The sequence below is a fragment of the Drosophila arizonae genome, chromosome 5, assembly GCF_054131065.1.
Source record: "Drosophila arizonae isolate 15081-1271.41 chromosome 5, UAZ_ARI_1.0, whole genome shotgun sequence".
NCBI classification, from domain to species: Eukaryota; Metazoa; Arthropoda; class Insecta; order Diptera; family Drosophilidae; genus Drosophila; species Drosophila arizonae.
The window spans coordinates 24,414,950-24,435,639 of record NC_142925.1 but is presented as its reverse complement, the minus strand read 5'-3'; the positions used below and the strand labels follow the sequence as shown (position 1 = coordinate 24,435,639).

At 39.1% G+C, this 20,690-nt stretch overlaps 2 protein-coding genes and 1 long non-coding RNA gene across 13 annotated transcripts; 1 reads left to right on the top strand and 2 right to left on the bottom strand.

Moving 5' to 3' along the window:
- Positions 1–7: 7 nt before the first annotated feature.
- dila (centrosomal protein dilatory) lies at positions 8–7,048 on the bottom strand. 5 transcript variants are annotated; one of them, XM_089472063.1, is made up of 10 exons: positions 6,883–7,048; positions 6,592–6,813; positions 4,489–6,049; positions 4,305–4,425; positions 3,665–3,802; positions 3,178–3,598; positions 1,945–2,600; positions 1,600–1,893; positions 1,409–1,532; positions 8–1,305 (listed from the first exon to the last, which is right to left on the bottom strand). In XM_089472063.1, the coding sequence occupies exons 1-10, from the start codon at positions 6,907–6,909 to the stop codon at positions 1,183–1,185; spliced, it is 3,687 nt and encodes a 1,228-aa protein (XP_089328189.1). In that variant the 5' UTR covers positions 6,910–7,048; the 3' UTR covers positions 8–1,182. The 5 variants fall into 5 exon arrangements, with proteins under 5 accessions (XP_089328189.1, XP_089328191.1, XP_089328193.1 ...); XM_089472065.1 differs by lacking the exons at positions 6,592–6,813; positions 6,883–7,048 and adding an exon at positions 6,226–6,405; XM_089472067.1 differs by lacking the exons at positions 6,592–6,813; positions 6,883–7,048 and adding an exon at positions 6,110–6,224.
- On the top strand, positions 6,751–10,100 carry LOC149268841 (uncharacterized). The gene is made up of 2 exons (XR_016270628.1): positions 6,751–6,884; positions 6,970–10,100. It is a non-coding gene; the product is annotated as an uncharacterized LOC149268841 (long non-coding RNA).
- Positions 8,221–20,472, bottom strand: hebe (protein). 7 transcript variants are annotated; one of them, XM_089472069.1, is made up of 3 exons: positions 15,974–16,113; positions 11,632–11,796; positions 8,221–10,099 (listed from the first exon to the last, which is right to left on the bottom strand). In XM_089472069.1, the coding sequence occupies exon 3, from the start codon at positions 9,971–9,973 to the stop codon at positions 8,609–8,611; it is 1,365 nt and encodes a 454-aa protein (XP_089328195.1). In that variant the 5' UTR covers positions 9,974–10,099; positions 11,632–11,796; positions 15,974–16,113; the 3' UTR covers positions 8,221–8,608. The 7 variants fall into 7 exon arrangements, 6 of the variants coding, with proteins under 6 accessions (XP_089328195.1, XP_089328194.1, XP_017866305.1 ...); XR_016270627.1 differs by lacking the exons at positions 8,221–10,099; positions 11,632–11,796 and adding exons at positions 12,036–12,299; positions 12,365–15,336 and having other exon boundaries at positions 15,974–18,303; XM_089472068.1 differs by lacking the exons at positions 11,632–11,796; positions 15,974–16,113 and adding an exon at positions 20,248–20,472.
- Positions 20,473–20,690: the final 218 nt, after the last annotated feature.

Here is a 20,690-nt window from a genome sequence, read left to right as displayed (position 1 = left end):
TCATGAATTATCTCATAAAATCGTTTATTCTCTAGCTAATAATAACACTTATAAATATTAGCTAAAATAGTCTATTCGTCCGTCCGCCTGCCCGTCTTTCCGTATGAACGCAGTTTTTTTCGGTGCTATTGAAGCTAGAGACTTGAAATTTGGAACACATTCTCGTGTATATCTCCGATCCGCCGACTAGGGGCGTGGAAAATCGGAAAATGGATTTTCCGGGCGCGGCAAATCGGAAAAAACTGTAACTCCAAGAGTTTTACAGCTACAACGCTGAAATTTTGCACGTAAGCTAAGACCCACGTAAGCTAAGCCCAAGACCAAAAAGCTTCGACGGATATATGTCCGCCCACAGGAAGCGTGGCAATCCGCAAAAGTTTATTTTAAAATATAACAGCTAGAAGCTTCAAATTTGGATAGTTGAGTGACTAGTAACCTCCTCTATCGATGACCCCGATGACCACGCCTCTTTAGGGGTGTGGCAAATCGAAAAAATACAGTATTGGAGCTACACTTAGCTGCTAAATTGCTGATGGGATGTGAATGAGTACTCCGCAGTCAGTAACGCCCGACTGCAACGTTCTTACTTGTTTTTTTAAATATAATTGTCTTAGAAAGTTAACTTAGCTAGAAAATAAAAAATTCGAATTTATTATACTTTCATATATTCATATATATATGTCATAGAATGATTTACATTTCTTTAAGTATTTGGTTGATCTTTGGTTCAGTTTATAGGTAAACTGTAGTCAAATTTGATAAACAAGAACAAACCCTCATGCGGAACCTGTGAACATTGTGGGTCAACTTATTTACATTTTTTTTATTCCAGCAGCTGACGAACGATTCGGATAACATATTAAATCGGTCACGATTCGTTTTAGTCAGCCTTTTCTTTTTGGTTAGTTTTCAAATTTTGTACTTAACATATACGAATAGCCCCCTTCGCTATGGGTCTATAGAACTTCTTGTTCCTAAATACTTGAACAACCCCAGTAGTTTACGATAATTGCTTCAATAATTGCGCTTTTCTATAGACTCTTCGTAAACTTGAATTATGAAATGTATATACATACATATGTATATATAATAACTCTATTATATCTTTAATCCGAATATGGCAACAGAAATATGAAAATGCAAGACATGATTTCAGTCCCTCGCACAGATTTACAGATCTCGCTATAAATTCCAAGTCTTCCATTTCACTAAACTTGACCGAACAACGACTTGCGTCCATCTGCTTAGACCATTCATCTGCATTCCACTCAGTACTTCGATACTTGATCCGCTATACTGTTTACACTAATTGAAAAAAAAAAAAAAAAAAAAAAAAAAAACGCTATATGTGAGGCTCATATATTTCTATATATTTATTATTATTTTGAATAAATCCGAACTACTTAACACAATAATCTTTGCGCTGCTGTCGTATAACTGCATTCAATTTGAGGCACTGTTGTCGCAGTTGATCATTGTCAGCCTTCAGCACCTCGATGGTCTCCTCCTGTCGCTGTATCGTTTGATGTACTCTATACAAATAAAAAGGGCAAGGAATAAATCTGATCTATATATATAGTTACATCATCAGCTCTTTACCTCTTCTGCAGCTGTTCCATTTCCTGTTTGTGGCGCTCGTTAAGCACATTCAGCTCGCTTTGTATATCCGCATTAAGGTTGTCGCGCAGCTTGTCCCGCTCGTTGATGAAGTCGCCGCACATTTTTTTGCTGTGGCTGAGCTCCATCTGGAGCTGTTTAACTTCTGCCTGGCTATTGCGCACCTGAGCATCAGCCTCGGCCAGCTTCTCACGCGTCTCGGCATACTTTTCCCTCAGTGACTTTTCCACGTTCTCAGCCAACTGCAAATCCTTCTCGAACTTCTCCTTGAGACGTCTATAGATGGAGCATTAGTTGGTAACTCGCACAGCTATTCGTTATACTTACAATATCTTTTGCTCGTGCTCCTCGCTGCTTTGGAGTGCGTCTGCCTCCATACGCACCACCAACTCGTCTAACTGCCGATCTCGCTCGGCTCTATAGTGCTGCCTTATAGCATTCTCCTTCTCAGCCAGGGCCAGCTTGGATTTGTTCTCGTATTCAGTTTTCCACAACTCAAAGTCAGCTAAGTATTGCTGCTCAACGGTATTAATGCGGTTCTGATACTTCTCCTCCTGCTTGGCCATCTTTTCCTGCATCTCAAACTTAGCCTGCTCCAGCTCGTTGTCGTGGTCCCGCTGCGCCTCCTGTCGCTTGGCTAGGTATTCGGCTTCCTTTTGCCGCAGCTCCGCCTGCAGACGCTCGCGCTCTGCAGCAAAATCATCGGCAAGTTTCTGTCGCAACTCGGCCTGGACTTTCTGCTCCTCCTCCAACTGACGCTCAAAACGCTCTCGTATGGCCGTACGTTCCTTCTCAATGATGCTCTCACGATCCTGGGCGCAACTTTTGCGAATCCCATGCTCGATTTGTTCGTGCTTTAGCCGCGCCTCCTCCAGTGCATCTAGAAGCTCCATCTGATGCGCACGCTTCAACTCCGTCACCTCGCGCTGATGATCGCAATTCATTTTGTTGATTTCCGCCTCCAGGCCTTTGACAGTGAGTTCCTGTTGAGGAACAATTGTGCCATATATAAAAAGCCTCTTTGCTCAATTTTAAATTAAATAATTAATTCACAATACTAGCTCTTTAGCTCTGTTTTCTAAATAATTTATATGTATATGTATGTATGAATGCAAACAGACAATGATTTTAGCGAAGAGGATTTAGTCTCTTTAATGAGTACTCAGTATAAATAATGTTTTGATTATTGAAGCTCAGCCGCGACAAACCAATCCAAGTTTTTTAAAATTAAAATGCAAATAGTTTTCAATATAATTAATTTACTTTAGAGGTTTGCAGTTTTGTTTGCTAGACATCTTTGACATCTCTAGCGACTAGAACCACCAACCATATGGTTAGTCTTAGAACTTAGGTTTATATGGAAAAGTGTAGCTCTGCATATCTAAGAAAATAATGTAAATTAATCGATAGACATCCTCAGCTAATCTTATTAATCATCAATTCATGGATAGACATATTCAGTTAACCCATCAATAATGTCTGAATAAATATATACATACATACATACCTATACACATACATATGTACATCTTCATCAAGCTAAACTTACCCTACACCCACCTTAATTTTCTTGGTATTCTCTCGCACCCAACGTTCTCGTCGAATCTTCTCGCCTGCTAGAGTTGTCTCCTTTGTGCGGGCTAGTTCGGTTTCGAGTCGATGCTCCCAGGCTTGATTCTGGCTCTCCAGGCGACGCGTTAAGGCAGCCACCTTCTCGCAGAGCGCGCCCTTATCCTTGAGCAGCTGCTCTATGAAGCCCTGATGACGCGTCACAACCTCCTCGTAGTGCTTCTTCTGATCGCGCATTTTCGTAGCGCTGTTGGACTTTTCGGCACGGATCGACTTCTGCTTCTCGCTGCGCAGTTGAATCACATGCTCCTTGGACATATGAATGGCATTGGCCAGCTCGTTGGCACGCAAGCTGAGCGCAATGACGCGTCTAGCCAGCTGGTGATTGGGAAGCATTAGCAGCTCGGAGAGTCTGTAAGGAAACAATAATCTTATGGCATATGTTGCCTATAAGCGTATATCTAGATCCACAACTCACTTGGGCACCTCATCAGTCAAGTCCGGCTCCACCACAAATTCCACTTCGGAGCGATTGCTGTCCGGAATAGAGCGACGGGTTTCCATCAGAGTTTTGTCACAGCTGCTCTCCACATTATTTAGATATGCCAAAATGTCTCTGCAAAGATTTTAAAATATCGGATTCAGCTTTAAGCAACACAGATATTTAAAGAATGACTAGACAAAGATATTGCTGCTATGTTTCATAGCCAATCCGCGTTCTCTGTGTATTTATATTCTCCGATATAGGTCATTATGTCAAGGTGATCAGTTGAAATATATCTAAACCTGTTTTAAACTAAAACTAGCTATACACAGCTTAATCTAGGTTAAGTTCGTGTGGGTCTATTTATATACCTTCATATAAATTATATATATTTAGTGAATGTTCTCTGGCCCACGATTATCTTTGTATAACATAATTATCATTCCCAGCTCTTTGTATTTGAAAATCAAAGAGGTTCATATAATTGAGCCTTGAGGCCTGAGACTCCCTCATATTCTAGAGTGGCTAACATTTGTACTATATGTCCACAATCCCATCAAGAAATTACATTTTGCTTGCATCAAAGATTTTTGTATACCATAATTAATACATTAATCCATAATTAGCCACTCACTTGTACTTGTCGCCACTTTCGGGCATCTTGTCCCCGATTTGGCTAACCGAATCCGTCGTGTCGGCTCTTGAGCTGGATAGCTTGAGGTTCAGATCACTGGGCAGACGTTCAGCAAAGTTATCTGAAAGATGTTTATCCACATAAGTAAATCAAATAAATTATCAATATTGTTCTGAAAGCGAACCCCGTTTCTTATCCTCCTCAATCTCCTTGATAACTGACACAATCTCATCGTAGGTCGAGCCTCTAGAGTCCTCGTTCGATTTGAGCGACAATTGAGAGCCACTGTCGTTGTCATTGTCGTTGCCCTCGTCCAGCTCGTCCACGCCCTGTTTGTGCAGCTCCTCGAACTGGGCAAGCGCCTGCTTCTGCTCGTGAATGCTCATCCAGCTGTCTACCTTGTCCAGATTGTACTCGGTCAGCTTGCGCTCCTCTCGCAGGCTACCCACACTGACGGCCTTCTTCAGCTTGCCGGTGGAGCCAATTGTTGGATTTTTGGTCAGAAATTTAGACTTGTTGCTGTTTCGACTGCTGGCCTCTGCACTGGCTGGCTTCACATTCTCCTTCTTTTTGCCCACAAATGGGGGAGTGGAAGCGATCTTTAGATAATTGCTAATAACGGAATCGGCGTTGGTGTTGCCGAAATTTCTGCGATCCTCTTGCACAATGGGCAGAAAATTATTCTCAGCGCCGAAATTACGTTGCCCAGTCGAGCGGTAGGTGGCGCCACTATTACTCTGAGCGTGGTTGTTGTTATTGTTGTTGTTGCTGCTGCCATTCACTGGACTGAGATTCTTCTCAGACAAATTATTCTGCTTGTCCTTGGCCTGTGCTGCATACTTATCCAAATAGTTAGGTAATTCCATGTTGTTTAGTGGCTCCAACGGCTTCAGGGTTTTATCCGGAGACACGCCCACCGCCTGCTTATACTCCCTGATTACACTCAGCTCCGACGAGCCAGACTTGGGCGTGGGCGTCGGCAGCGCAGACGGGGGCAACTGTGGCTTGGTCTCCGCAAAGCGACAAGTGGGCGCATCGCAGGAGCATTTGATGTCAGCGGTGGCTTCGTTGGTGCTGGCCGTGGAGGAGGAGCGGGTGCTGCAGGTGCAGTTCTCCGACGGGCATTTGGGATACTCATAGGTCTCAGCCAGCACCTCGGCACTGCCGCTACCCGAATTGGGACTGCCGAAGTGCACAGATTTCTTTTGTCCACTGGCATCGCCCGGTTCCAGCTTATTTCCGTTCCCGTTATAACTAAAGTTGGGAAGTGTTAGAGGACCTGGAGCTGAAATATTGATGCTATGGCTGCTGTTGGACCGAATCTCCTGCTTATCATTGTCACAGTCACTGGAATCCACATCATTGTGCTGACTGCTGTTCGGCTTACTGAACGACACGCGACCCGGCAAATCTGGCTTAGCAGTCTTTTGCAGTAACGTCGCATTGCTAATTCCCTGACTCTTGCCCGCCGACCAATTGGAGGCATACGATTTTGTTTTGTCCGTGCCTGTACCTGTGCCTTGTCCTGTACCTGTACCTGTGCCTGTGCCTGTGCCTGAGCCCGGCATGTTGATCAGAAAACGTTCCAGCTGCTCACCCTCGCTGCAGTGACTTCTGACTTCTGACTTCTGCGAAAAATCCGACTGTTCGTCAGTGGAAGAATTGCAGGTGCTGCGGCACAGCCAGCTGCGCTTGATGGGCTCCTCTAGCAGCGATTTGAGCAGATCTGTGGAAGATACTTGAGCCTGCCAAATAGAAGGTAGAAGCAATTACACACTCAGAGTAAAATAAATAGCTCGAATAACCATAAAAGTGATCAATATGTAGCATATAAACTGGATTTCAATTCAGTCATGGATCTGCCAGACTAACAGAACAAAAATATAATTGAATAATATGTTGTCTTTTAAAAAAACTCAACTGAAAATTTGCTATAGCCTAAGCTCAATAATGAAATGCTATATTTCATAATACTGTTATTGCGACGGAAATTCTGGTTCCCAGGCAAACTTATATGAGCAAACTACTGCGGTTATAGAGTCTTCCAAGTATTACGTGGGCCCTTGAGTGTCGTTATAACCGGATTATACTATATATACATTATACGAATTTGTATACTAAGAATAGATATCACTAATGTTCTTTCAGTTTTTGGATAAATGTAATAAAATTATTTGATAAAATATTATTTATTTCCATTTTGCGTAACTCGCTAAATTTTGGTCCATTTTCTTCTCGGCACTCTCTATTAATAAGCAAACGTCATTGTTTGACAGCTGGTACTCACGTGCTTATTGTGCCGCAACTCCTTGTCACCAAAGTAAACACTTAGCTTGCGTCCGAACTTGGGATCCGCCGACTGCGGTCGTCCCAGGAAGGGCGAGGAGCGACTGCGTTGCTGCAGAAAGTTGGCCGAACGTGGACGAAAATGCGGCGTCGGACTGTGTAGCGTGGTCAGGGAGCGACTATTGTACTTGGGCTTCGATTTTTGTCTAGCGGCGAGGTTTATCTATATATGCGAGGGGAGCGACAGGACAGTACTAGAATAGCCCAGACCCTACTCAGTATGTCTACCTACCTGTGAGCCTTTAAGACATAAATCCATAATAGTATAAAAATTCGCACACGACACAACTTTGACACTCGCTTTTCACTTTTCATTCAGCTAGGGTTACCTTTTTTCCGAAGCTTGCTGCATTGAGCTGAACTGACGGCCGCGCCACAGCCAACTGATTTCAATCGAAAACTTGTTTGGCCCATGGTCGCTTTTGTTTTGGCCAACCTCTGTATATGTATATATGTATGTATATGGAAAATGAAAATAACAGCCCCTGGCCAAAGTATCGATTAAACGCTGTCGCCGGTCAGGACATGTGCCCACAGATGTTGGTCAGCAATGCAACCCCCGAAGCCAACCTGGACATGGTTACCATGGGTCACGAGCGTCACGCTCGACAAACTCACAGCTAAATGGAGAATTAGACAATACAGGTGCTTGCCTCTCACACATTCAAAAACCTTAAGCTGATATCTATTTTTAAGCAAGTATCGATATACCATTCACGCCCATCAAGCGATCAATCACTGCCATTGAATAATTTCATTAATTCAAGAATATATTTAAAGACATTTATATTTCCTACTGCTGAAGGACTGTCTAGTTGTGCCTTCCAAATGTCAAAGTTCAATTGTTTAAAATACTTTTCGCACAAGCGATACATATCTAACAACATTCCATTTTCAAGGTCAGGAGATATGCTAATGATAATTGCATCACTATACAGCATACATTCATATACATATAGTGTTTTAATAATTTGTAAAGCAAGCTAGTGCTACGCGTGCATTTATCATACTTTGGTCTCTCTCGTATTTCCATATTTTTTGAAATAGCCTTATATAAATAATTATAAAAACTTTTTAATTATCCTTAAGAAGATTAGGTAACCCTACTAACTGTCAGATTCAAGCGATAAACTTTTTGACATGCCATTTTTTTTCTTATTTTCAATTGTAGAGCAATTATTTTTGGTTCCAAAACTGTAGGAAATAAAGATTTTTATAATTTGTATTGCCCACTTTCTTTTATCATGTGATATCGAGGCTTGAGAAGTTTAAATAATAACGTTTCAAAGATAACAGTTGGAGGATTACAAAATTTTCCACTAGGGGAAGTATCGGAAAAATACTTCTACCTTATTAGGCCACGAATATACTATATAATCCCAACCGCTAGCTTCAGCTGCGGACGAACATATTGAGTGTAAACATTATTATATACACATTATTTTTAAAATGGAAAAACTGTTCAAATAAGCTTTATATATAAATAAACCAAGTGCTTGGACACACTTCGAAAAGCCGTACAAAGCCGGTTAGGTATCCAGTTAATAATTAAATTCAGCAAATCTTCGTATTTCGTTTGTAATAATAATTTATTTAAATAAAGCAAATTGTTTTTGAAGTAAACATAGTTAAATGTAGCTGGTGGCCAGCCACAAGAGGCGGAAGCCCCAGGCGTGGCAATTGCCTCAACAGCTAGCGCGTAGTGTGTGTGTGTGCGTGTGTGTGTGTGTATGTGTATGTGTGGGTTTGTATGCGTGCGTACACGGATACTGACTGATGCGCAAAAGCATAAAATTAAATTTGGCAACATTTCTCATAATGAACTTAGTCTCTAACACAAAGTACACAAATACATTAAGTTTTCGTTTCTCGTTTTGTTTATCTTTCCTTTTGATTAATAACAAATTGCACTAGGAGCCCACTAAGGGATTTGGGTGTTGGACGAGAGGAGCAGCCGCCTACTCCGCACGCAAGACGGGTGTCACCTGCACCTCGTTCTTCTCATCACTTTGTATATCGAACTTAAGCTTGGTCAACTCCTGCAGCTGCGCATCGGCAGACGAGGCGGGCACCTCCTTGGTCACCAGCACCGTGTCGGGGTAGTTGTTCTCGCCAGCGCCCAGCTCTTGTGAGAAGCTGACGACCGTCTTCGGCTCATAGTTGACGCCAAGCGCGCCGCTTGGATCGGCCCTAGCTACGGTGGGTTGCTCACTGGAGTGTCCATTCGTATGGGAGATGGTGATGCCAGCTTCCTCAGTGGCGACGCCGTTTTCAGTGGCTGCCGCTGGAGTAACCACCTCGACCTGTGCCTCTACGGCAGCCGGCGGCACTTCATCAGCTGTAACTGTGGGTACAGCTACCGCTACTGGTGCTGCTTCAACTTGGACCTCTGCTTGCTCCGATTCCGCTTTGGCGTCGTCATCCTCGCCGGCCACAGCCTTGTTGACCTCCTCTATGGCCTGGGCCACCTCCTCGGGCGCCACATCATTATTCGCCCGTCCATTGCTGAAGGGCTGCTCCTGTTCCTGCTCTTGCTTCGGCTCCTCCTTCTCCTCTCTCTCTACCTCTCCCTCCTTCTCGCCATTGTGACCATTGGTAAGCACCGCCGGCTGGTCCAATTCTGCTCTGTGACCATTCGCAGTGGGAACAACTTGCTCCTGCTCCTGTTCCCGCTTGTCGCCCTGCTGCTCTTCCTCAATCTTGGCCGGCAGAGGCATCTCCAGAGAAGGAACTATAGCCGGGCTGGCCATAGTTTCAGCAAAAGAGGTACGATTGGGTGAATCCGGCGAGATCATGACGTGCGTGAAGTAGCCACTGCGCCGATTCTCAAAGTCCAGCACATTCTCCTTGGCCAAACGCTCCTGAATCCGTCGCTGTCGCAGTATAAACTCCGGCACGTTCTCATCATCCCCAGCTGCAGCCGCCGGTGCTTCCGAGCTGGCCAGCTTCGGGCGACGCAGCACCACCTTGGCTGCTTCATTCTGTTCCGCAGTGCCGTTGCCGTTACTACTCGCCCAGCTGGCGGCTGCTGTGGAGGGCTTGAAGACGCCATTGAACTTGGTGCCGACCACAAACTTGTTGGTGTTGCTGTTGTTGTTGTACCCGGCGCACTTGTAGGGATTGTAGTTGTTGTTGGCGCTCGGTTGCGGCGACAGCGGATGCTGGCCATCATTGTCTTCCAGCTTGGGTGAGCGGGCGATGGTGAAGTTCGGCTTGCCGTGGCTGATCAACAGCTTCGTTGCCGGCGAGGGGCTCTTGTCGCTGAGGGGCGAGGGCAGACCGCTGCGAATTTGTATGCTGGGCTTGTTGATGGTATCGGCCATGTTGCGAATGTGCGTGTGTGTGTGTATGCCGAGGGAGATGTGTGTGTGTGACAGAGTGTGTGGCTCGTTTGTATCAGATACGCGCTTTTACTTTCCGTATGTTAACGGTGCTTCGCCTGTGAGTAGCTGTAAAAGATGTTAACAAAAAGTAGGAGAAAAAGAAGTAACAAAAAATTAGTCAAATGCAAATTATTTTTTCTTCTTTTTTGGCTTTTTTTTTTTTTTTTTGCCCTTTTTTGCCCAATCATAATCATGTTTAATTTGTGGTGAAAACCAAAATCAAACGTCGGTTAGCAAATTTTTGTTCGATTTTTATTGAAATTAAATTTTAATTTTATATACTTTAGTTTAGTTTCTTTTTGGAGCAGCACCTTGAGCATGCGGCGACTGCTTTCTATAAACTATTTGATTTTATGGCCACTCAGGCCAGTTTAAAGCGTTTTTATAATGCCCACAAAGCAGGTGATTCATTTGCTGGGAAACTTTTGATAAGACACTTTTAAGTTGCTGCTTTTTTTAAGCTAAGACAAATCAATTACTCATTCTTTGTTTATGACATGAATTTAATGTTAATCAACTCACAATATATGTATATCTATATACATGTAGTTTGTGGCATTTATTAATCATAAATAACCAATTCAGTTTTACTTATGGCTGTAGCTAATTTATAACATATTTATAAGACTGTTAACTATGTCCAAAGTGCACAAATGCCACAAGCTAGAAATTTAATTGATGGGCCCTTGGCAATTGGTTTACTTCATGAATATATAAACATATATGTTCATTTAAATCATGCTGTGCCTAATATTAATTGTATATTGCAATAATGCGATCAACTCATGAGCTCCCCAATCAAAGCTCTCATTCTCCGAAAGAAAATATCACTATCACATGGAATTCATGTTGAATTCTTGTGGGATGCTTGGGTAGTCAAGTTTCTTTAAAACTGGCAGAGTATCACGACAAATCCTCTGAGATACATACAGGATCCATTAGCTAGCATTGCTTATGCTGTCAACGCTCTGTTGTGAAAATCAAACAGATCCGCATATAAATTTGAGACCGTTTTCATTTTTTCCATTTAAGAAAACCTTTTTTTTTTAATTATTTAATTCATTTCATATTACTCTACTATTGCCTAAGATTCGCGAATATTTAGATCAAATAATCATTAAGTTTTTAGAAAATGAATTAAAGTTCTTTAAACTGAAGGAATAGTGAACAGAATATTGCTTAAATAGAAGTTTGTGATCCATCATATATACATATTTAGCTAATTATACAGTCTGACATTATATTAATTTACTGTGTCTAATGTACTGCAGTATGTCGAATCTAAATTGTTGTTTGGACTAGAACTTTCTGTTGAAACAAATTACAAATAGTTGCATTATAAAGACTCATCGAATATACTAAAAATATTAATTGCAATCTATACTGCTCTGCTTGTAATATTTATATTAATAAACACATTCAATCGGCATTAGCAGCCCATATCAACTCAATTTGCCACAGATAAGGAAGTCTGTTCCATAATAAATTATAATTATGTATTATGATGATTATGAAATTGATCAAATATAATACCACTCTGAAATAGCCCCAGAGTACAAAATAAATAAATAAACTATATTATTCTATTGATAGCTCACTTAGAGTGGTGCCTTGACAACATATCTTTATGGATGTAGATATATCAATCTATGGTGTGGTTCCTTCCTTGGTTCTTTATCGACTGGGTTATATAATGGCCACACGCTCTCCGCACAATTTGTGGCTTATTTATCTATCTCTCCGACTTGGCGCACAGCCTCGTGCTATCGATCACATGTTCAGACATCGACAATAAAAAAGCAATACTTTTGCATACTTTCGCTGGCAATTTGTACCGTGTGTTTGCGTTTCTGTTTTTCCAAAAGCATTTTTTATGTTTTTCACATGGCGTATGCGTAATTACGTAATGCGATCGGACAGTGCATGGCCAGGGCCATCAACTGGTCATTGTCTAAGCTGCCCCCAACCAAAAAAAGTAGGCAACAAACACGATAAACAAATGCCATTGATTGTTTATTGAGCTATGTGAGCTGCTTAAATAACAATTAGCGGGAACCATTCGTACCATATACACTTCGGGCCGTAGCACAGATCGATCAACTGCATGTGACCCAACTGGACTAGAATCTTATCAATAAACCAGTACACGTACACGTATACGGCTGATTTGAGTACAATTTTCATTGTCAAGCCTTGACGGTCGGAGCCTCCCCTCTCCATCTTCAATGTCAATGGCTAATTTAATTAGTAGCTGCAATTTATGGACCTGCATTGCAGTTACTCTCATAAATTCTATGCACATTCAATTACTTAGCCAAAGGTCAGACTCACAGTTTATTTGATTTCATTTTCAGTTTTATTGTTCAGCTGTAATTGAACTTATTTTTGTAGTTTATTTCTGTTACTATTGCTGTAGTTGTTGTTGTTGTTTGTTTGTTTTATGGCGTCTGGCTGAGTGTCTGGCAATTGCGACGCATCTAAATTAGGTAAATACGCTCAATACCGATAAAGTTTTCCAAGCAAACATCTAAAAGTTAACCGACTCGAAACTAGATAAATTCAGAACGAAAAGTAAAGCTCTTCATTTAGAAAGTATTGTACAAAAATATCAACAACTATTATCTGTAAATCTGTCAATTTTAGTAGGTTCTCAAAATTGTCCTTGGCAAACCAACTTCTTGTAGGCAATGTTCACTGTACTCCACTTGATTGAAGCTGAGGAATATCAGAGCAGTGCACATACATTATTGACTGACATACTGACTTAATTATTTATTCCATTAAGCAGCCGAACGTGCCGAACAACTCGTATTAATTTGTATTTGTCTTCAACGTACGCACAGAAGCCCATGACAAATATCTAAATAATGTTCATTTATGTGCACACAATATACACATACGTGTAGCTGCTTATATATTGATAACTGAATATATACACAAAAAGAAAAAATAATAATACTAATAACAAAATGCCAATTACAGAACCAAAATAAACTGTGCTCAAATCTTTTCACCGTTTGTACTTTGCCGCCATGGGGCATTTTGTTTTTGTAAAGTTTTAAGAAATCTGTGGGGCGAGCGGTAGCTGGGTAGGTTTGGTGGGTTGTGGGTTTGTGGGTGGATGTGGGCTGTTGGTTGTCGGCCCGCCTAATTAAGTGCAAATATCCAACTCGGCGACAGCTGTTTACAGCAAATAACTTAAGCTGTTTTGAACATATTTTCCGTGTCTTTTTTTTTTGTATTTGTTTTTATTTTAATTCCAACTTGAAAAAACACACAAAAAGTTGCACATGATCTGTTTATTGCCTGGGGCACGGAGCACTTGAAAATGCGAGTTGACCTTGGGCTTTGACGACTTGTGTGGAATAAGCTGAGATTTATATATTTCGTATACCCTCGGACTATGCAAATGGGGTGGATAAATTTCGCTTGACGAACAATTTCCTAAGCACTAACATTATATTTTCATATTATTAAAATATCCAAGAATTGTCTTAAGCACTTTTTGTGCGTAGAAGATCAAACATACATCTGATGAAGAAATTAAATTACTTTTATCAAGATCGACAATAAAATGCTGAGTTATTAAAGTATCCATTTACACTTATCGTAAACTAATTATCATATAATATACTGTTTATGCATTTATCTCAAGTTTGTTGGTTTTAAAGCTGATGTCATACAAATCGGTTTTGGGTGTGTCGTATTAAAGATTAGATAAAAATAAACAAATTATATTGATGCTATATATGAACCCACAGGGGGAAAAGGAAAAACAGCATCTATATGGATATAATTCGTAAAATTGAATTTAAAATTCAAATATACCAACTGCTAGTCGAGCATTCACATTTCATAAAAATGTTCCATTCTACTACATTTTTATATGCAAAATATTTGCATAAAGTTAGCGAGAGCGGAAGGCTATTAATATATTTCTGGCTGAATACAGAATATTGCACTTAAATAAGCTCTCAGAGTAAACATATCGTATATAATATATACATATTTATATATGACTACATATATTTATTTATTGATTAATTGGCAAAATTTATTCATAAAAATATACAAATACTATACAATGATTTATCTCCAAAGTTTTTGCTGCTGAGCTAAACGTTCGTAAAAAGAAAAAGAAAAAAATGAAAACCGGCTTTTAACCTAAGACCTTGGCTGAGCACCAAAGAAAGCGAAAGTATTTACATTGTAGCCTGATACACGATTTAAAAAGTTGCATATCATATACATATATGCAAAGCAAATAACAGAAAAATCCAAATTTATAGATTGTCAACTTTCTGCATAAGATTTGATAATAGCAGCAAGGCAGCTCTCCATTTTTTGAAACTGTCAGCTATTTATGAGCTAAAACCATAAACAGCGCATTTGGGCGAAAAGTTCTGGTGTTGAGCAAAAGCTGTTAGGTGCGAAGTGCTGCTGTGACAAATGCCCCAAGACAATAAAAATAAATAACCACAAACAGAAAAAAATGCTGCTATAAAAGACCCAGCCCAGTCCCAGTTATCGGCTACGGAGAGCCCAAACCGCCAAAAAAAAGACCAGGCCATTCACATTTGTTCAAGTTTTTGGGTTATATCTATTCATTTCTTCGCATTTAGCTGTTGTTGCGTGCGTTTGGTGCGTCTATCATTGGTAAATCAAAAATTGCTTACTTGGCCCCCTTTTTGGCCCGAGCAGAAGAAGTAGGTGTGTTGCCAACACGTCTGGCCATGTGTGTGAACACGTCGCTCGCTGCTCTGTTGCCACAACAATTGCATCGACTTTTTATTATGATGTTATGAAGTGCGACGCACAACTCATCATGCTGGGAATCTCGCACTTTTTTCTCTACATATGTATTAAAATAGGCCCGGTAAATCAAGCAAATTTTACAACTCAAAGCAACATCTGAGCTTGAGTACTTCGTATGCCTCCTCTCCGCAACTATACTATATATGTGTATATATAGTATTGTGAAGCATCTCCATTTCATTTCTATGAGAACCTTTTTAACATTTCAATACTCAATAAATTCGACTTATATAGAGATATGGAAATATAAAAAATTCTAGCATTTTATAAATTTGATAAAGGTATTATACTGAAAATTGTAGCATCAGCCAGAAGTCAATCTAATCAACAATCATAAAAGGCAAAAGCAACAATTTCTCGCAAAAACAACGAAAAAAAACCCAAAATAAACAAACTGATAAAGAGCATAATCCAAAAACGCGTAAACCCCAAGAACTTGGGCGCGCTGTAATAATTTATTATCTAATCAGATGATTAACGGCCTCCACCTGCAAGAAAGTGAAAACTCGCTGCATTAAAACCAACAGCATAAAGTGTTCAGAAATAAAACGATGTTGTAAAAGCGCACAAAACTGAGTTCAAGGTAAAAACCCAATGCATAACGGTAAATACGACTTGACTATATACATATATATATATATATATATATATATATATATATATATATATATATATGTTTTTTTTTTAGTTTTTTAAGATCGTAAAACAAAGTTTTGCATGCAATCGAAAAAGTGAAAAGCATTTGCCGTTTAACGTTATTATAGCGTGTCTGCATGTGGATTATATATATTATATTATATATATATAGATATTTTTCTTGTAGAATGTACTATAAGTTAAGCTTGAGCTACGCGACACTTGAACCGATTTTCGAACAATTTGATTTGTCTACACTTGACTGGAAATTTAACGGACCAAGTCACGCACAGATTCTAAGCGGCTTTTGCTGGCATTTATTTTCTGTAGCGGCCAACGCGTCGTATGCGCAATTGTAATCGCGTAGAATGCGCTCAAATATGATTTACACGTTAGCAAAATTATTTTATTGTTATTATTTTTTTTTATTATTATTATTGTCATAAATATTATCAATTTTTTTTTTTTTTTTTTTGGCAACAAACGCACCTTGAAAGCGATTGTCGTTGATGTTGTTACTGTTTGTCCGCTGCGTTACCGTAAAACGCCAAAACGTAACTGAAACTGAACCTGAACCAACTTCAACACTGACGAGCACCTCTGAAGTCGTCCGGCTGTCGACGTCGACGTCGACTCTGTTGTCGCTTTTATAATACGCAGCACCCATTGAAGCAGAGCAAATAGGGTATCATGATTTTGCTGAAACATGGACACGAAATCAGGACATCAGTCCAACTATATAATAGCACCATACATTTGTCTGTCTGTCAGATCTATAATTTTTTCTCAGTTTGTGGAAACTTACTTTACCCGAATATTACACTCCGACCGAACATATTTCGAATCATCACTAATTCATTTCAATAAATGTTCATATCGTAAGCCCGGTTTTTGAGGCAATCCCACACTTCTGAAGAGCTCGAATCATCGAAATTTGGTATGCATATACTATTGTAAGGTATCAAAGCTAGGTAAGCTTATATTATATTGTATTCCATATATATAGTATATTCAAATACAACTTATTGGATTCATTGGATTCTTTACAAGGTCCACATGGTATATAGGGTATGTTCTAGTCGGTCACTTCCGCTTTGAGCACTTTTAGTTGCTATTGCTTCTGTGTTTGTTGGCTCGGTTATCGCGTAAAGTGCTCGTGCGCATAGCTGCCGCAAAATAAATATATGTATATAAAAATAAAAATAAAAAAAAACACCGCGAAATAAAAGAAAAAAATACCTGAGCAACAAACGTGTAAAGTTGACGCAGTTAATAGCTAAACAAATGCCCTACAGGCGCGACCCACAACTGCGTGAAAGGTAAACCGAAATCCAAAGACATTTCCCTTTAGCCGAAAAATTGTTCGCTTTTCGTTTTTCACTTTTAATTGTTGCACAAATTATGCATAATTTCTAAGACGGGCCAAAATGACTGGCATTTCCGACACTTGTTGTTAGCCAAAATGGAAAAGTTAAACAAATATCGAAGACCTCAACGCTTCAGCTGGTTCACACGTGTACCGAGCACGTGATCAGCTGATCACGTCAACAGACCCAGTTTCAAATGCGTATTAGCTGGACTTGTTCATATAGACCTTTATCTCATTATACAACCCTGCCTGAATCACTCTCGATTTAGTAAGCCTTTCGACTTAGTGATATAATCGTATGTACATACATATAGCGTAATATGGGTCAGAGATATTGCAGCTCTCAATTGTTTCAAACGTTGCAATTACGGTTCGTATGATTATATAGATTTATAAATGTGCGTCAAGCATTGCTAGCAAGAGTTATTTACTAGCAAATATTTAGAGAGTTTTTCAAACAAACAATAACATTTACGAGTACGAATCGCTTATCATTCGAAAACAACAAAAATACATGGGAAAAGTGTAAAATATTCTACTTTAAATGGTGTAAGGCATGAGATAACGTATATTAGTCACTCACATGATGAATGCTATTAGTGAAAAGACTAGTATTATAATAACTGATATGAAGAGCTCAAAGTGTTCATCAGATAATAAATAGTACTCAAAAATAGACAAGTATATTTTGCAAAAATGAAATGAAAAGTATAAGATAAAAGTCTTATTAGAACATTTCTATAAGGCTGTGAATATTTTAATCTTCCACATGATTTATCGGATAGCAAAAAAAAATTAATATATTTAAAAATTCAATATTTAGATCGGATTAAATTCCTGAAAACAATACAAAATTTTGAAAAAAATTTTTATTTTAGGACTTTCTACACTTTATATTTATTTGCTGTGCTCCTCAAGAAGAAGTTTGCAGTAAAAGTTTTAGTTCTATAATGCCACAGATAATGTGATGGATTTGCTAAATCATACTACCTATCACCTATAGACATATACATAATATTTGGCAAATCTATATGCTCATCAGCCACTTAGATTTAGATAACTTTATTTCTTGCTCTAAAAGTGTAAGGGATATCATTTTTCCCATGGACCACGCCTCAGTATAAACTTACAAAAAATTTTGTTTACATCTTTATAATACAAAAAAGTTCAGTCAGGGATTCTACTATTCTTGAGGATGTCAAGCGCAACTTCATTATAAAATTTTATTTTAATTTATCTATTTAATCTATATAATCTAGATAGTATGTATATTATATAGTATTTATTAGACGAGGGCTGCCTACGCAAATATATATTTAGAATTTGAAGTGCTCAGCAGCAATTGTGTCAATTTGTAAAGGATCTCAAAGGTAACTCAAGCGTCAAATTAATATCTCTCGCACACTAAATAAGAGCGTATCTTCTTATGCCAGAATTAGAATTTTCTGACTTACCACGTCGAGCGTATCTGGAAAATCGGAACATCTTTATGAGAAGGGGTTTTATAACAATAAAGTTCCTATGAAATAAAGTTTTCTTAAGTATTTTTTAGAATCAATCAACTTTTTTTCTTGAAAGCCGATAGTAGTACAAATACCAAAACCAATTACAAATATGAATGTAATCACATAGTTAGGTTTACGGAGTCCCATCTACATAAAAAACTTGTTGAACCACTTTTAAATAGAAGCTTGATATCTTCAAATAGAATATAATATAAAAGGAATAAAAAATTTAACAATCTTTCCTAATAAACCTTCTAGTATACAATAAAAACAAAAAACAAAAAGGATCCAAGTGAAATAAATATAAGTTTTAATAAAATAAACCTTAAACATTACAATTTTATTTTAATATTTTCTATTGATTCGAAAATTGGAAGATTAGCAGTTTCATATTTTGTTCACATAAAATATTAGCACGATACGCCAGTTAAGGTAATTCAACAAATAAGAGAGATAATAACACTCTTATAATACACTCCCCGAAAAATTTCAACTGCAGGAGCATGCAAAACGTAATGAGCAAAAACAAAATGCCAAGAGCTATGTAAGCGAGCTATTACCGCACGAAATTCCCCACTAAGAACGTTGCTAATCCGGTATTTCAGTTTCAGCTGTTGTCGTCTTTTCATTTCGTGGAATAGCAGTACCATCACGTTCCCATTGCCCGCATGAACGTGGCCAAGCAATTGGTGCACGCCAGCAACAGCAACAGCAACAACAACAACAAATATTGTTAACAGGCGCTTCTCGTATCGATTTGATAAGTGTATTTATTTATTTTTTTTTTTTTTTTTTTTTTTTTGTCTTTGCGATTGGCAGCAGCAATTTTGGTCTGGTGTTTTGTGTTTTTATACTTTGATTGTTTCAAATGATATGGGCCGTGGAAGCGAGAGAGTGTTTGACTTTTACACGCTACGATTTTTGACGGCTCCTAATGCGGGCGTCGGCTTCCGCTGCCGCCAATATACATACAAATAAATAATAATAATAATTTACAAGCAACACTTAACGCGTTGGCCATGAAATTGTGGCCAAGGCGCTGGGTTGGGTACAAATAAAAGCCGTTTGACTTGGTTCACCAAGTGCAAACTGGAGGAGGCAGAGGCGAAGGCGTGGCCCACTATAGTTCGTCTGCGATAAACGGTACTCATATCTCTCACAGAGGTAAACTGGTATGTGTAAGCCTTTCGACCCGTTTTTTGTAGTAATAATAAGACTCCGTTTTTTTTTTCTGTCTCTCTCTCTCTCTCTTTTTGCTTAGAACCCAAGCCAGTTTTGTATGTTATGTGTTAATAGCTGGTTTGCTGAATATTAGCGGTTAATTCAATATTGGCACATCGTTACAGCTGAAATTTACTAATGTGCTTTGACTTTCAAACTATCTGTATGCAAACATATGTAGATATTTGCCCGGTTGAATTTGGCTAATTGGCAGTGGAAAAAAAACAGTGAAAGAGGCGCCGAAATGGATCGCGCTGGAAGTTAAGCCGCCATTCCAATCAACCTTAACAAAGAAATTTCAATTTGCTTAAAGGCAGACGAAAAATGTGTTTATCATATATGGAACTTATATTGGTCCAGATAGCGACACGTCGCTTCAGCTTTTCGAATTGTATCAATTTATTGCAAGAGCCAAACGAAGAACAAAACCAAACCAAGCCAAACGAAATACACACGCACGCAATTCTGTCTAATTCCACATATATGTTAAGAAATGCCGACAGCAGAAAGCATTTTTGATTGGCTTAATTATGCACAATAAATACAGTTCGTCCACACATACATATGTGTGTGTGATATGTTATGTCCGATATCATATTTTGCAGCTTTCTTTTCTCATATGGTAAATTGTTGGGCGCTGCCAATTAAAATAGAAATTGTTGACCTACCAAAAAAATGTTTATAGCGCGCTTACTGCATTTGCATAATAAATTACTACAAATGTTGCTGCAAACAAACACCGAAAACGTAACACAGTATTTCGTCGGCGTAGTTGTTACTGCAAATCACACGCGTTTTGTTCAATAGAGGACAGAATAACTTTCGAAATACACACGACTTTTAAATTGTTAAAGCGCAAAAACGCTCTGCACAGGCGCATAACGTGTTTTAAACTGAGCGCAAAGTCGGAGTCGATCGGTCAACATCGCGCGCACTCAGCGCCAACAGCTTTAAAAACAACAACGACAACAACAACGACAACAACAACAACAGCAACTACACAGCACAAAAGCCACAATAGGTAGCTTTAGTGAATGAAAGTGTATTTTTTTCGACTCAGCTGTCTCTATTATTGTTACAATGACAATGTGCAGTTTTTATGCATGAGCTG